The sequence below is a fragment of the Rhynchophorus ferrugineus genome, unplaced genomic scaffold (assembly GCF_030347505.1).
Source record: "Rhynchophorus ferrugineus isolate W39M unplaced genomic scaffold, kcgeb_rfMv2 rfM3, whole genome shotgun sequence".
Classification (NCBI taxonomy): Eukaryota; Metazoa; Arthropoda; class Insecta; order Coleoptera; family Curculionidae; genus Rhynchophorus; species Rhynchophorus ferrugineus.
The window spans coordinates 44,781,093-44,794,938 of record NW_027472582.1 but is presented as its reverse complement, the minus strand read 5'-3'; the positions used below and the strand labels follow the sequence as shown (position 1 = coordinate 44,794,938).

The 13,846-nt window shown below is 33.7% G+C and overlaps 2 protein-coding genes and 1 long non-coding RNA gene across 5 annotated transcripts in view; 1 reads left to right on the top strand and 2 right to left on the bottom strand.

Annotated features, from left to right (window-relative positions):
* LOC143193666 (uncharacterized) overlaps window positions 1–13,616 on the bottom strand; it is a 103,880-nt gene extending 90,264 nt beyond the window's left edge. The window contains exon 1 of the mRNA XM_076399988.1: window positions 12,626–13,616. The gene's annotated coding sequence lies outside the window, so the exon portion shown is untranslated. The remainder of the gene's footprint in view (window positions 1–12,625) is intronic.
* LOC143192572 (uncharacterized) lies at window positions 2,323–4,005 on the bottom strand. 2 transcript variants are annotated; one of them, XR_013004818.1, is made up of 3 exons: window positions 3,528–4,005; window positions 3,303–3,470; window positions 2,323–2,737 (listed from the first exon to the last, which is right to left on the bottom strand). It is a non-coding gene; the product is annotated as an uncharacterized LOC143192572 (long non-coding RNA). The 2 variants fall into 2 exon arrangements; XR_013004819.1 differs by having other exon boundaries at window positions 2,323–3,187; window positions 3,528–3,898.
* LOC143193496 (uncharacterized) lies at window positions 6,003–11,403 on the top strand. Of its 2 annotated transcripts, none has more exons than XM_076399721.1 (4): window positions 6,003–9,715; window positions 9,775–9,952; window positions 10,008–10,326; window positions 10,384–10,662. In XM_076399721.1, the coding sequence occupies exon 1, from the start codon at window positions 7,206–7,208 to the stop codon at window positions 7,548–7,550; it is 345 nt and encodes a 114-aa protein (XP_076255836.1). In that variant the 5' UTR covers window positions 6,003–7,205; the 3' UTR covers window positions 7,551–9,715; window positions 9,775–9,952; window positions 10,008–10,326; window positions 10,384–10,662. The 2 variants fall into 2 exon arrangements, 1 of the variants encoding a protein (XP_076255836.1); XR_013005035.1 differs by lacking the exon at window positions 6,003–9,715 and adding an exon at window positions 10,716–11,403 and having other exon boundaries at window positions 9,747–9,952.
* Window positions 13,617–13,846: the final 230 nt, after the last annotated feature.

The following is a 13,846-nucleotide window of genomic DNA, read 5'->3' as shown; positions in this document are numbered from 1 at the left end:
TATACCTTAACAATATATTTGCATTGCGATAGGTAAGATAGTTAGTTTGAGGGACTCGAAGGTTGTTATACCATAAGGAGATCTTCAACACATTATCTTTTACAAATACGAACTGCCTGTTTCTCATCCTCCAAACTGATTTTGTGGTTTGCTACTCTGAAAGACATATTAAACGAAGTATCTGCAAAGACGAAAAGTTGTTTAGTGAAGGCACTGTTGTATTATAAAACTGTTTTTAAAAATTAAATGTTATAATCGTCTCTACGTGTTTAATATTAAATTACAATATACTAGGGGTGTCTTAAAAATTATTCGAAATAATTCAGTACGTATATAATACGAGTAATAAATTACAGAAATAATAAGAAAAGCGGCAATAAATAAGTTGACTCATATATAATAGCTGTAAGTTTGTATACAATAATTAGTTATTGAAAAACAATATTGGTCTTTTTTAAGAGACCAATAAACTATAACTAACCTTCGTTCCTGATATTTTAACAAATAGTGTATTCGTCTTGATAACCCATGTGGTATTCGTAATGGTTTAGTGCGGGTAACTATAAAATATCCACCAGACTTTTAGAAACTTAGGTCGAGAAATATATATTATATTAGAACATGGAAAAACTGATATGGTCTAAATTTTTATGGTTTGAAATGTTTGTTTTTATGGTTTGTATCACACAACATCAATGTAACCCATTGTTCGAAACCAATAATTATTGAAAAAGATGATTTTTATCTCCAGTAAACCCTTGGAATGTGAAAGATACGTTATCGCACTAGAAACTAATTATATAATATTATAATATTACTATCCTTTAGAAAATAATTATAATGAATCGTGACCAACGACTAATGATGTCTCCAATTTTTCTAATTTAGTTTTAATTTATAATGTAAATTGAGAAAAGACGAAGTACGAAATAAACAAACAAGATACATCTTTTATTTAAAGTAAATGTTTAAATTAAATGTTTATTCTAAATGCGTAGTTTAAATGTGTTTTACTTGAGCTCCATTCTTTAATCTTAGGGCTCATAAGAGTAGTACCATTTTTACGGTTTACATGGAAATGCATAGAACCGTTCGAGAAAGCTTTCTTCAAATGAGTCATTTTCCTTTAATGTTATTTTGAATTTATTGTAGAACATTCAAAACTCTTGGTTAACAGGAGATAATATCGGTTATCAGTGCTTTGGTTCTCTACCATGGCCTAGTCAGCAACCAGAGGGCCTACGCAGTTAAATACATAGATTTCTTGTACGATAGTCTAGATAATTCGCGTGTTTTTAGGGTACGATTCCCCTTGTGAGGATTAAGTCCCCTTAATTTTAAAAATATGCTTCAAAATGAAATTAATATTTACTATAGTATAGGTTTAATATGTAATATCTGCTTTACAATAGATATACTATAGATAGAGCTCATATAATAAGCTCCAGGACTGATAAATCTGTTATTATTGAAAGCTATTAAATCATATTACTTTTTATATAAACGTAGTTCTGTGGGCTTCTCAATGAGGTCCTGTGGAGTTTCATCACATAGGCATACCTGACATCTGAAGACGATCTCATGTCTTCTAATGACAACATTTTAATTCAAGGAGAGAGGCCTAGTACTATAGAAGTGTTCAAATATAGTTAATTCTTGTCTCCCCATGTAAGGATGGGGGTACATATTAGGTTTGTTTGGTTAAATATTATTACAGTCAGTGAAGGCTTATGGTATTCATAATTATATACATCTGAAATGACGAAGGAACTATTTTTTACAGGGTCTACTATACATATAATTTAAAAATGGTTTGGTGTAGTCTTAGCAGAGAAGGCGCAAAGAGACGGTAGTCCGTTGGTTCGTCTAAGATAGCATTACAGACACCTCTAAAGAAATTATTTTGTTAGGACTTCCTTGGTTGAGGATTTCATGCAAATCACTAATCCCTGGCGTCACACTCTACTGATTAGTTAAACTTGAAATAAAACCCAAATAGGATTTTTTTTTAAATACATTAAAATAAAATTATATATAAGTACAAATGTTACAAAATATAAAAATGTTAAAGTATAGATTTTGTATAAATCTATATAAATACAAAATATTTAAATGTAAATGAAATCTGCTGTCATCTACTTGAGATGACAATATATCTGCTTGCAAATATAATCAAAATTATCCATAGCGCCCTTTCACATGTTCCGTATTTCTTTAAAGCTATCAAGTTAAACCACATACTAAAATCAGACTAAATAACTGCTTGTTATAATTTGTTTCTAAATTTTATTGTGAAAATGGTTGATACAATAATTAAAACGCTTAAGTTTTATGATATATATCAAAATGGAGGAAACATAACAAAAAGTAATATTTACAAGAAGAAAACCATCAAAATATTAAAATGTACTACATATCCTATCAACATTATTGTTGTGCTCTTATTATCATAAAATCGAGTAGTTAAATGAAAATTTGGCTTAAAGTTCTATTACAATATTATAAAACAATCGTAAGATGTTATCTGTCTTTATATTATATTAATGTATAATAGAATGCAAACAATTAACACAATTTGATTTTAAACTGTGGGTAATATTTTCATTATTCCTTCTGATGGTGTTAAGTCATATGCGTGTCCAATTTAAATATACATTATAGGCAAAAAACATTTCGCTGTGAAGACATTAGATTGGTCCTTTGATCAATTTTGCCACGCAGGACGCCCTGACGTCACCTTTAATTGACAAATAAAATTGAAATAAAAACGTAGCGTACATTTGAAATGTTTTAAATTTACATGTTCAGAATTGATGAATAAAAAATTAAATGAAAAATAAAATTTGACACAAATATGTTATATTATCGACGTGGCAATTTCGCGAGATACAATAAAAGGGTTTAAAATAAAGAGACCTACTGACAATATATTAAAGCAATTTTCTGGGGCATAAGATATTGTCTTGCCTCGTTTATTCATACAGAAGCATCTGGAATTGAAGTTATAGAGTCACCCCCGTTAGTATAGAAAGTAAATTATTTAAAGAGGCCTCATGTTAATTCTCTTCACAATTTCCTATAGGCCAATGAGATGAAAAAAAAAATTATGCTGAGCGCTTCAAATGATTTCGAAAACATACTAGCCAAGGATGTATATTCCTGAATCCATGAGCTAGATCCAAAAAAACTACAAAGTTAAGTATAATGAAATGAATGAATGAATGAAATTAATTTTAACCCTCAAGGTTAAATTAATTAAAACACTCATTAATTTGATAACACTTTAACAAATTTGTTCTTACTTGGGCAAAAAAATTGACACGAAATTTCCTCGTGTATTAAATATCGGTTAATTCTCTCTTAATAGATTTGCGTTCAGGGGCTATTATTTTATTGGATTTGCAACTATTTATCCAAGAAGAAAAGTACAAAAGCAGATTGCATAGCTTCTTGCGGAAGGGCATTGACTACTAAAATTAAAAAATAAGCATTTTTTTAATTATATATATATATATGAGTAAACTTACCCCAACTTACAACAACAAAACATGCTGTAACAATCATAAATTTCTTTGATATTTAAACTATCTGTGCATCCGAATATACAACACTTCCTAGATCGATAATCCACTTTACTTCTTTACTATCGACTTATATATACTAATGAACTAATAACTTAATCTCTAAACGCACTATTCATTATGTCAGCTATACTGAAAATGACGCTCAAAATAAATAAAAAAACAAACGTACTATAGAAACGAAGTGAGCCAATCAGATCCCGTCACGGCTTATAGCATAACCATTAAAGCAAGTAATAAGTTACTTAAATAACGACATCTAGATTTTGGACGTCGATTTCATATAAAGTTAAATATCTATTTATATATGGTATTGATATACACTATACGTATAAATAACATGCCGTTATCGTGTGTGGAGAAATGTGGTTCCAAGCAGTTATGAGCGTCACTTGCTACGTTATAACATACCTTCGCGAATTACGATAAAAAAAACTACACCTACAAATATATACCTATATACATATATTTAAATATGTTAACTTAGATTAATATTTATTACTCATTACAGATCATCGCCTTGATGGAGAAAAGCTATGGGGCGACTAATGCTCCATTAAAAAACATTAGAATATATACAATAAAATATTTCAATTACACAATAATAAATGTATGTTACAAGTGTTGAAGTAGGTCTATGGTCTTTAGGTAGTCAATCAGCAGATTCAGTTTGTCAGGTTGGACCAATTGTTCCAATGTTGTCGGCATCTCAAGTTGTCTCCTCAAATCATCATATTTTTGGCAGTCCAGTAGGATGTGTCTGACGCTAACTTGAATCTGGCACAAATCACACAATGGCGGGCTCTGTCCCTTCAACAAATATTCATGTGTGAGTCTACAGTGCTCCACTCGCAGTCGTGTTGGGACGCTTGACTTATGTATACTGATGTTATTATGGTCTATATATTGATAAAATATCCTCTTGACTTCACATAATTTATTGTTTTTTATGAGAAGGTCCCATTCTAATTGGGTCAACTGCTTATTTATGCCCTTCGTATAAACTTTGGCAACTTTTTTGCTGAACAGTTCGTTTAACTTGATTGACTCCTATTCCCTACTTGCCAGGTGGTCGGCTCTTTCATTTCCAGATATTCCTTTATGGGAGGGAACCCAGAGGTATGTTAATCTTACACCCCTAAATTGTACCTTTATCTGTGTCTCTCTGATGTATGTGACGAAAGGGTGGACTGTCCTTGTCGATCTTAAACTCTCTAGGGAACTCATAGAATCCGATACTTCTAGTATGGATTCGCTAATCCGTAATTCTTCCAAGGCAGATAGGACCATATATATAGCCAGCAGCTCCGCGGTGAAAATGCGAATAATGGAAGCCAAAAATGTCTCTCAAGTAGACTAGACGTATAAGCAGCACCTACAAAGTTCTCACGTTTTGAACACACGGATGGTTAAATGATTTGAATAGTTCTCTTCGATTCTCTGTCTAAAAAAGCTTTTTATTGTAGAAGGACTATTTGTTTCCTTATTCGGAATCTTCATCGAGAGGTCTATGTATATTCTTGGGAACTGCCATGGTGGTATATTAGTGATTCTACAGTTTGCATCTGGGATCACAATCATTAATCGTTTACATATCCTCTGCAAGATTAATGAAGGACTTAAGTGCCTCTTCCTTGTATTGGTCCAGTTTGTCTTAGTGGTCCTACTCCAACTGGTCCTGGTCCAACTCTGAACGGAATTTGATGGAGCTTGGGCAGTGATGAAATCTCTGCTTCGCCCTGTAAACTTTCAACTGGACTAGTGCGGAATGCTCCCAGTAGGATTCTCATAGCGGCATTTTGTACGTATGAAGGTGGTGCGGTAATATAACACTGGCTTTCATAATCTAATTTGCTGCTTATCAGCGCCTGATATATATATTGCTCAACGATGTTTTGTGTGCTTCCCAATTGATGCTGTAAAGGGTCTTCAGTAGACCTATTTCTGCCAAACATTTATTCTTGTGATAATTTATGTGTGTGGACCAGTTGAGCTTGTGATCGAACAGCAATCCAAGGAATTTGTGTTCTGGTTTGTTTATCAGGTTCTTACCCTCCATCACTAATGTTGCTATTCGCGAACAGTTACAAACGTGAACTAGAAAAGTGAACACTCACGGTCTTCTCTGCTGAGAACCTCAATCTATTCCGTCCAGCCCCCGCAGACGGTTCATCGAGGCATTTGGAAGTTGTGAAAAGAGAGCTTCGATACTGGTTCCTTCAATGCTCGCAGAGCGAGCCAGATACAAATTACATATTGGCACATTTCTACCAGATAAATATGCAATAACCGCTACTTCTTCAAGCACTGTTATAATGTTAAGCTTTTATTTATGCATATCCGTTCGGCTTAAAATAACTACGCCACCAGATGGACGTGCACTGTTTGTCCTGTCCTTTCTTATGATATTGTAACCTCGCATCTCGAATGAGTCTTCAGAGGATAGATTGGTTTCCTGCAAAAGCATGATCGATGGTTTGTATAATCCCATGATGAGTCGAAGCTCTTCTTGCTTTCTTTTAAGTCCGTTGATGTTTGCATTGTATCCTCTACTGGTTCCTCTATATCCATGTCAATAGTAGATTTAATTTTGGTGCTTCTACTGGTGCGGTCGTTAGAGTGACCTTTATTGTTCCTTTTGCTTGGTGGTGACGATCCACGAGATGAACCAGACGACGAGTTCCGACTGCTTTCATGAGAGGAGGCGGAAGGGATCGATCCGTCTCACCCGAACTTACTCGGGATGGTGAGGACCTTCGGTGTGGAGGTGGAGGGGCCATCACCCCTCGGGATGTAGCCGTGAGATTTTCTGTGGTTGTTCTCTTTCTAGTCTGAGGAGTCTCCCGAGTGGAGGTGGATGCTGCCGATTTAATTGTCTCCTTTGTTTCACGATTATCTAAGTTACACAATGTGGCTGTGATGACATAGTTCTTTTCGGCAACTTAATTCATTTGGATATTACCCAATTGCTGTCTAGCTATATTTCTGACCGTGAAGTACGATATCTTCTCTTCGGTTTTTACTTTTTGTATTAGTAATTCTTCTTTGTATACAGGGCATCTCCTGTATCTTGGAGGGTGCCCCTGACCACAGTTGACACAATTAGGTGGTGGAGAGCATTCAACTTCTCCGTAAGCCTTCTTTTCACAGGATGGGCAGGCGGGCGCATAGGTACAGCTGATGGACACATGTCCAAACCTTTAACACTGGTAACACTTCAGGGGGTTCAAAATTTACTGCCTCACCTTAAGGCTAAGATATCCTGCCTTAATCCTTTCAGGGATATGTTCCTTTCTGAACGTTAGTATAAAACTATTGGTTGCAATACTTTCTCCTTCTTTCCTCGTGTTAATTCGTTTAACTGATATGATTCCCTACGATGTCAAGTTCTCAAGGATCTCCTACTCCGTGCACATAGACAATTATCTGGTAGATATAACTCCCTTACAGGAATTTAGCGTCGCATGTGGGATTACTGTCACTTCTGCATTATGAATCTTTCTTAGTTTCAATATTTTTCCGACTGTCTAGGGTTTGCCACTACTACCAGTATAGTTCTATTTCTCAGTTTCTTAGTTGAATGTACATCTCGCATCGCTGAAAACAGCTCTTTGTATATCACAAATGGAGAAAGGCCCGCCAACAGATTATTTTCTGAGGATTTCACAAAATATCTATCATAATCAATCTGCGTTTGTTTATTCATTAGATCATTCACTCCCCTGTGTCTCTTCAGACCAGTGTTCTGGGTGCCAATATTCATTACCTGCATGTCGGCCTGGTCACTTACCGGAAATGCTGCGCAGTCAAAGGCTAACGGTCGAGCGGGGCCAGCGCGACCACCCACGTCTTCGACCGGTATGTGTGAAAGAAAAACAAGGAACACATAGGGGACGCACCAAATACAGCACAAAACTATGGCCCCGGGGTCGTCACACCCGTACTATGACCTCAACGCGTCAACCTTAGTTGACACCTCTCAGCTATAGCCCCCTGGGGGGTTTGTTGTATGATATTAAATATGAATAAAGAATGTATGAACATGAAAAACAATATAATCTAAATGAATTAATTCACCTAAATGATCTATTTCCATACGAGGCGCATGATGAATCAATATCACCTTGATTTTAGCTCTATCAGAGATAAAATTTAGGAAACACATAAAAAGAGTGAGTAGCTTTTTTAATATAAACATGACATTACAATTATTTGGGATGAAACTGTAAGCCTGGGAAGTTTTCATAGAAAACTTGGAGACTTAAAAACAGAAAGCTTATATGAAATATGCTGCACTTTTAGAGATGCAGGGCATCCCTTGATGCTTTGTTGAGAAACATATGATCTAAATGGTGTAAAGATAACCATCGAACAGATCTAATGAAGCTTTCAAATATTAAGTTTAGAGCATCACAATTTTCAAGACTATATAATAAATTCAAGAATGTTTAATTGCATTTCACGCAATTTACTTAGTCCCATTGAATTGATATGGAATGTTATAAAGAACTATTACAATAAACTTGCAGGTCGAGAATGCAGTTGAAATATAAAAGCAAGAACTCTGTGAATATGTGGAAAAAAAAGCATTGCCTACAATAAAATTTTTACTTAAAATAAATTTTATCAAACATGTTGTAGAGAAAATTGACAGATAGTAGAAGTATGTTACATAGATCAGCCAACAATTTCTAGATAGATTTTATATTAACAATATAGTAACTAACTTGAATATCGATTGAGGAAGTGACAGTGACTGAATGAATCGTTCAGGATATAAGATTATGATTTAATGCTGATGGTTATCTATACAAAAAAAGGTAACTCTATGATAAATATAGTATAATTGAATTCATAGATGTTTATGCATAGACAAGCATAAAATATACATAGTTGCAAAGGCCGTTGTTTGAAGAGGAGTTTAAAAAATACAAGTATATGGGGGAAATTAGAAGAGAGCTATTGGCAAGTGAACTTAATGGGCCTGCCAATACCAGGTGCGGGTCGAAAATAAATGAAGAAATGCTAATAGGGAAGCAGATTTAAGGCTCCAGCACTATTAGCTACTGAACAAGAGAGCTTGATGGAAACAGTTTGTCTTTCAATTAATCCGTAGATGATGAGGACTCTACAGCAACTTCAAACTGGAATAATTACCAATATAATAAAAAAATATTTGTCTTAATAGCAATTAATTTGTATAAAATGACGACGCAAACCTTATGAGCTCTCAAAAAACATTTGTTAATCATCAGAAGCAGGAGCTATTCAAGCATTGCAACGGAGACGATCGTTTACCAACAACAAACAGTGGCTAAGGATAGTCCTAATCAAAATCCCGATGGCCAATGGCCTGAGGGAGTAGAGCAGGTAGCATAATGGAGCAGCAATCTAACGAGAGAAATTTGATAACCTCAGTAGCCACTAATAATTATGAATATAACATATCGGACAAGTGAACGTAAAAATGTATAATATAATATCGATTTGGCATCATGACACCCACAAATTTTATCTTAATCCAACTTCTGGAATATAACCTCAGGAAACTTATTATCTACTGGTACTGGACCACAATGTTTATATAGAGTCTATTTAAAGTTTTTTTATATATGCGTCATGGAAACTTGTGACGTCAAAACATCGCAATGTTGGCATCAACTCTGAATTTTAGTTCAGTTTGACTTTGACATACACGAAAATTCTAATAAAAATAATTGAACAAAGATGTTATCAAATATAACTTATTTTGACATTATAGCATACTTAAACTACAGTCAATTAAACAGCCACAATAGTTTATATTTAATAGTAAAAACCTCTTAACACTATTGCTTTAAGGAATTTTGTATACGTCTGACAAACGGACGACGACCGGTTGTCAGACGTATGCAAAATTATTCAAAATATTAGTTATTATTACTACAGATTAAAACAAACCGACAAACGTTATTTTAGTGCTTTGATTATTTTGATAAATTTTAAGTTAGTCCGTAATATATTCTATCACTCCGTTTGAAAATGCTGAAAACAATAGATAGTCAAGGTCACAAATTTATTACGGCTTCAATAAAACATTTCGAAAAGAAACGAGATAATGGAGGCGCCTCTTACCTATAATATCTATTAGAGAGGTAATCATTGACGATATTAAATAATGTAAGTCGCTACAATTTTATTGAAAATGTTTTAGCGGGTTGCTGCCGCGCTGTATATTAGTGTGGGTATTGTGAATAACATTGCTTACAAAATGACGAACAATACGTTAGATTCACTCAAGAAAACGCGTCAACATACGAAATGGGTGACGAATTTTAACAATCTTGATATGGGCTCAATTCGATATAAAATATACGAAACGTATAAGAACAGTAAGTACACAAACTATTTTATCGATATAAACAAAATTTAATACGATTATTTTAGTGAAAATTGTCTGCCTAGAAAGTAAAAATAAAAGAGTTAGGGGCATGCAGCTTTCTGAGGGATGTAAGACATCATTTCATACACGTTTACAGAGCATAGGATTTAATTGGTGTAAAGATAACCCTCGGAGAGGTTTAATGGAACTTCCACGATTGCCTTTAAAATAATTCAATTGTTAGAGGTGTAAAATCAAATCAAGGAAGATAAGTTATTTGAATTTGTTTATCTTTATGAAACTGAGATATTTTAAAATGACTTTTTGGAGTTGTCTTGGCAATAACAAAACAAGTGTAAAGATAACACAAATTTATGGAAAAAGGTAAAAGCATTCGATTAGGTTTTGCTGGTAATTATATTTATTAATAATTAATTGCAGATAACTATATTGTTATTCATGCAGGGAATAAAAATGGTTTTTATTCATGGAGCAGAATTAGTGTTTTCTTCCAAATCCAAGGTTGACTACCATGGAGGAATGAACCATAACATGTTTTCGTTATGGTTTGAGAACCAATTGTTAAAAAACCCGGAGGAACCATCAGTTATTATTATGAACAGAAGCATAAAAGGCTGTAATGAAGGAATGATTTCCAAAACATGAATTGGGTTTTCAAGAAACTATGCTAAAAACTGAACTATTTGAAATTGTTACTAGGTAAATATAAATGAAATGTTTTATCGCGTTTATTGCAATTACATTTTTTTCAGAAATAAGCCCGAAAAAAGATATACAGTAGATTAGATAGATGGCTAATCAATATGGTCATATAGTATTACAACTTCCTCCTTATCACTTTATATTCAATCCGATCGATTTGATATTGATGTAGCAAAGACTTATTATAATAGATATGCTGGTCGAGAAGAATATATCATCAATAACTATTTGGATATGTGGAAGGAAGCATTGTCAACCATAACACCCTCCGTTCCGTGAACATGCTTTAGACATATTAGAAATGAACAGTTTAGTGATTGAATTGGACCGTGAGTCGGAAAGTGAAAGTGACTAAAAGTAACTTTCAGGATATGTGATAATATTGTGCAATGCTGGAAATTCCCGAGACAGAGTGATGAGAGTAGAAGCTATTAAATGCAAATAATTAATAGAATAACTGTAGAAAATGATATTCTTGATTGTTATTGTTCGGAATTAAACATGAGTATTAAGTTAGAATGTATAAGGGGAGAATGAATACTAACTGTTTTGAAGGTGTGGTGAAAGCATTAGACAGAATTCAGTGATTAATTTTATGGAGAATGCTGTACACATGTAGTAGCAGAAGAAGTAAAATATATAGTGATAGTGTGGAAAAGGGTTCAATGTAAATAAAATAACTCTAACCTACAAACTATTATACCTGTGTTCTTAAATCTAGTTTTATGACCTTCGATAACATATGTATTAGATATACTATAATGTTAAAATAAATTATATTTGTTAACTTTTTTTTGTTGTTATATTTTTATTGTTATTGTTATTTTATTTAAGTTAGAATTTTCTTTATGTCAAAGCCAAAATGAACTAAAACTCAGAGTTGACATGGCAATATTGCGATGTTTTGACGTCACAAATTTTTATGACGCTTAAATAAAAAAAAATCTTGAATATACTATAAATAAGCAAATATAAGTAAGCAGATAAAGATGTATGTACGCATGTGCCAAATTCTAAATTATTTGCCAAATAATATATATTGACTGTGCCAGTGGCGTATTTCAATCTGTAGTTGCAATATGTTCGTCTATCCAGTATTTGTTAATGGATTAATATTCAGTAGTGTTAAAATCAGTATCAGTTTAAAGCCAGACTGATGGGACGTGATAAAATCACGGATATGATAGTCATATCGAAATAATATACACTAAACAGAAGAGGGATTGGGAAATATTGCGAAAATAGAAAAGCGACGTCGACTGAAATACAGGCACCACTAATATTACATATGTCTTAGTAGCTGGTTTACCTGAAATAATGCATGCGCTTATTCAAATATTTTTCCGCTTCAAACTATTTTGGCGGTTTGAAAAAGTTGATAAATACCACTTAGTTATTATTAAATCTTAAAATAGTATTTAATCGGTATAAATAAAATATTCAAATAATAATAAACCCATATATTTTATATTATCATTATAGTAGGGGAATCATCACTAATCTAATCATAAGTATTTAAATATTTTGTGGTATTAGGTAGGCTACAAGTTGTCGGTCTAATACGTTCTATGTGTATTTTAGAGCAGCTGCTTACATGGGAAAATTATTTTCATTATAACTCCACAGACCAAAAACCACAACACGATAACTGTCCAAATGGCTATGACACATGTTACACGGGCAACGTGTTTCGATTATGAATGCTTTTTGGTCATTAAACCCATATCACCAACTGACCTTAATTAGCTATCAAGTCCATCTACTCATCATAGAAGAACTTTCCTGAGCGGTGTGATGGTGCCTCTAAAATTGCCTGTTTACTTCCTCTTTTGACGAAGACGGGGGCACTTCGACCAGTAAAGTTCTTCACAATTAAATTTATAATGAGGAAGTAATTTTAAACCTAAAATTGGTGTGTGTGGTGACGTCAGGCCTTTTCTTCTTTTCGCAAACTGGCCACAGAATAAGATTGACAAAAACGATCACGGGCATGCAGAAAAATGGACAGCAGATGCATTCAACTTTCCAGGTTCAAGCATCTTATATTCAATCAACAATCATCTATTAGTTCAGTACCAACCTTCGTAGGGTGAAGACGTATTTTCAATACGCTCCAAGCTCTAGAAAGATACCTTTCTTTTAAAAAAAAACCAGTATTTTATTACGGTTATTTAATTGAGTGTTAAAAACGCATAACAGTTGCGGCTATCCGTCTCTCAGCAGACCTAAAGTGTAGTGAATACGTGTTTACGTGACCAGACAAAAGGACTGCATCTCATTTTTATTAGTGTTTTAAAATTATTTCCCCTTATTTTACAAGAGTCTTTTGAAATTCATTTATAGTATTTTTGGTCAAAAACTAGTCCCAAAATAACGTAAGTGAAAAATGAAGTGCGTGAAATAAACAATTTATTTTATTTTTTTATCCTCTGGAAGTAAATTAAATAAAATATTAAAAATCTAAAAATGGCAAACCATAGCGATTCAACCAAATCACCTGCACACTTTGATATAAGATTAGAACAATCAGCAATAACGCAAACTCCACCATCAGAATGGACTACAGTCGAAGAAATCGCGAGGAAACAAACAAGAATCAGTGACTATTGGTTACAGAAACCGATAGAGAGAAAAACAGCTTCAGCAACCTGTCGGAAGAAATTGAAGAGAATATACAACCAAGCCCTGAAAAAGTTGTTCCCAAACCACCACCAATAACAGTCTATAAGGTAGGAGTAATAAAACACATCCATGACCTATTGAAAACCACTACTACGAACTACACAATTAAAACAGTGAGTTATGAAACAATTAAAATCCAATTGTTCGAAGCGGATCACTTTAAAGTTCTTGAAAAAGAATTATATGAAAGAAACACCCAATACCATACATTCAGGCCAAAATCCGAGAAAACATTTAAATTCGTGTTAAAAGGATTACATCACGGGACGCACTTTAACACCATCAAGGCAGCACTAGCTGAAAAAGGTCACGAGGTCGTAAATGTTCACAATATACGACATCACACGACAAAAAAACCTCTGCCTATGTTTTATATAGATATAAAACCTAATGGAAATAATAAGGCGGTGTATGAAATCACCAGATTAGAAAATAATATTATTAAATGCGAACCACCACATATAAAAAGAATTATACCACAATGCACAAGGTGTCAAGC

What these genes read in the sequence shown, in the direction of transcription:
- LOC143193496 (XM_076399721.1), top strand. Translation starts at nt 7,206, where the DNA reads ATGGAGAAAGGCCCGCCAACAGATTATTTTCTGAGGATTTCACAAAAT.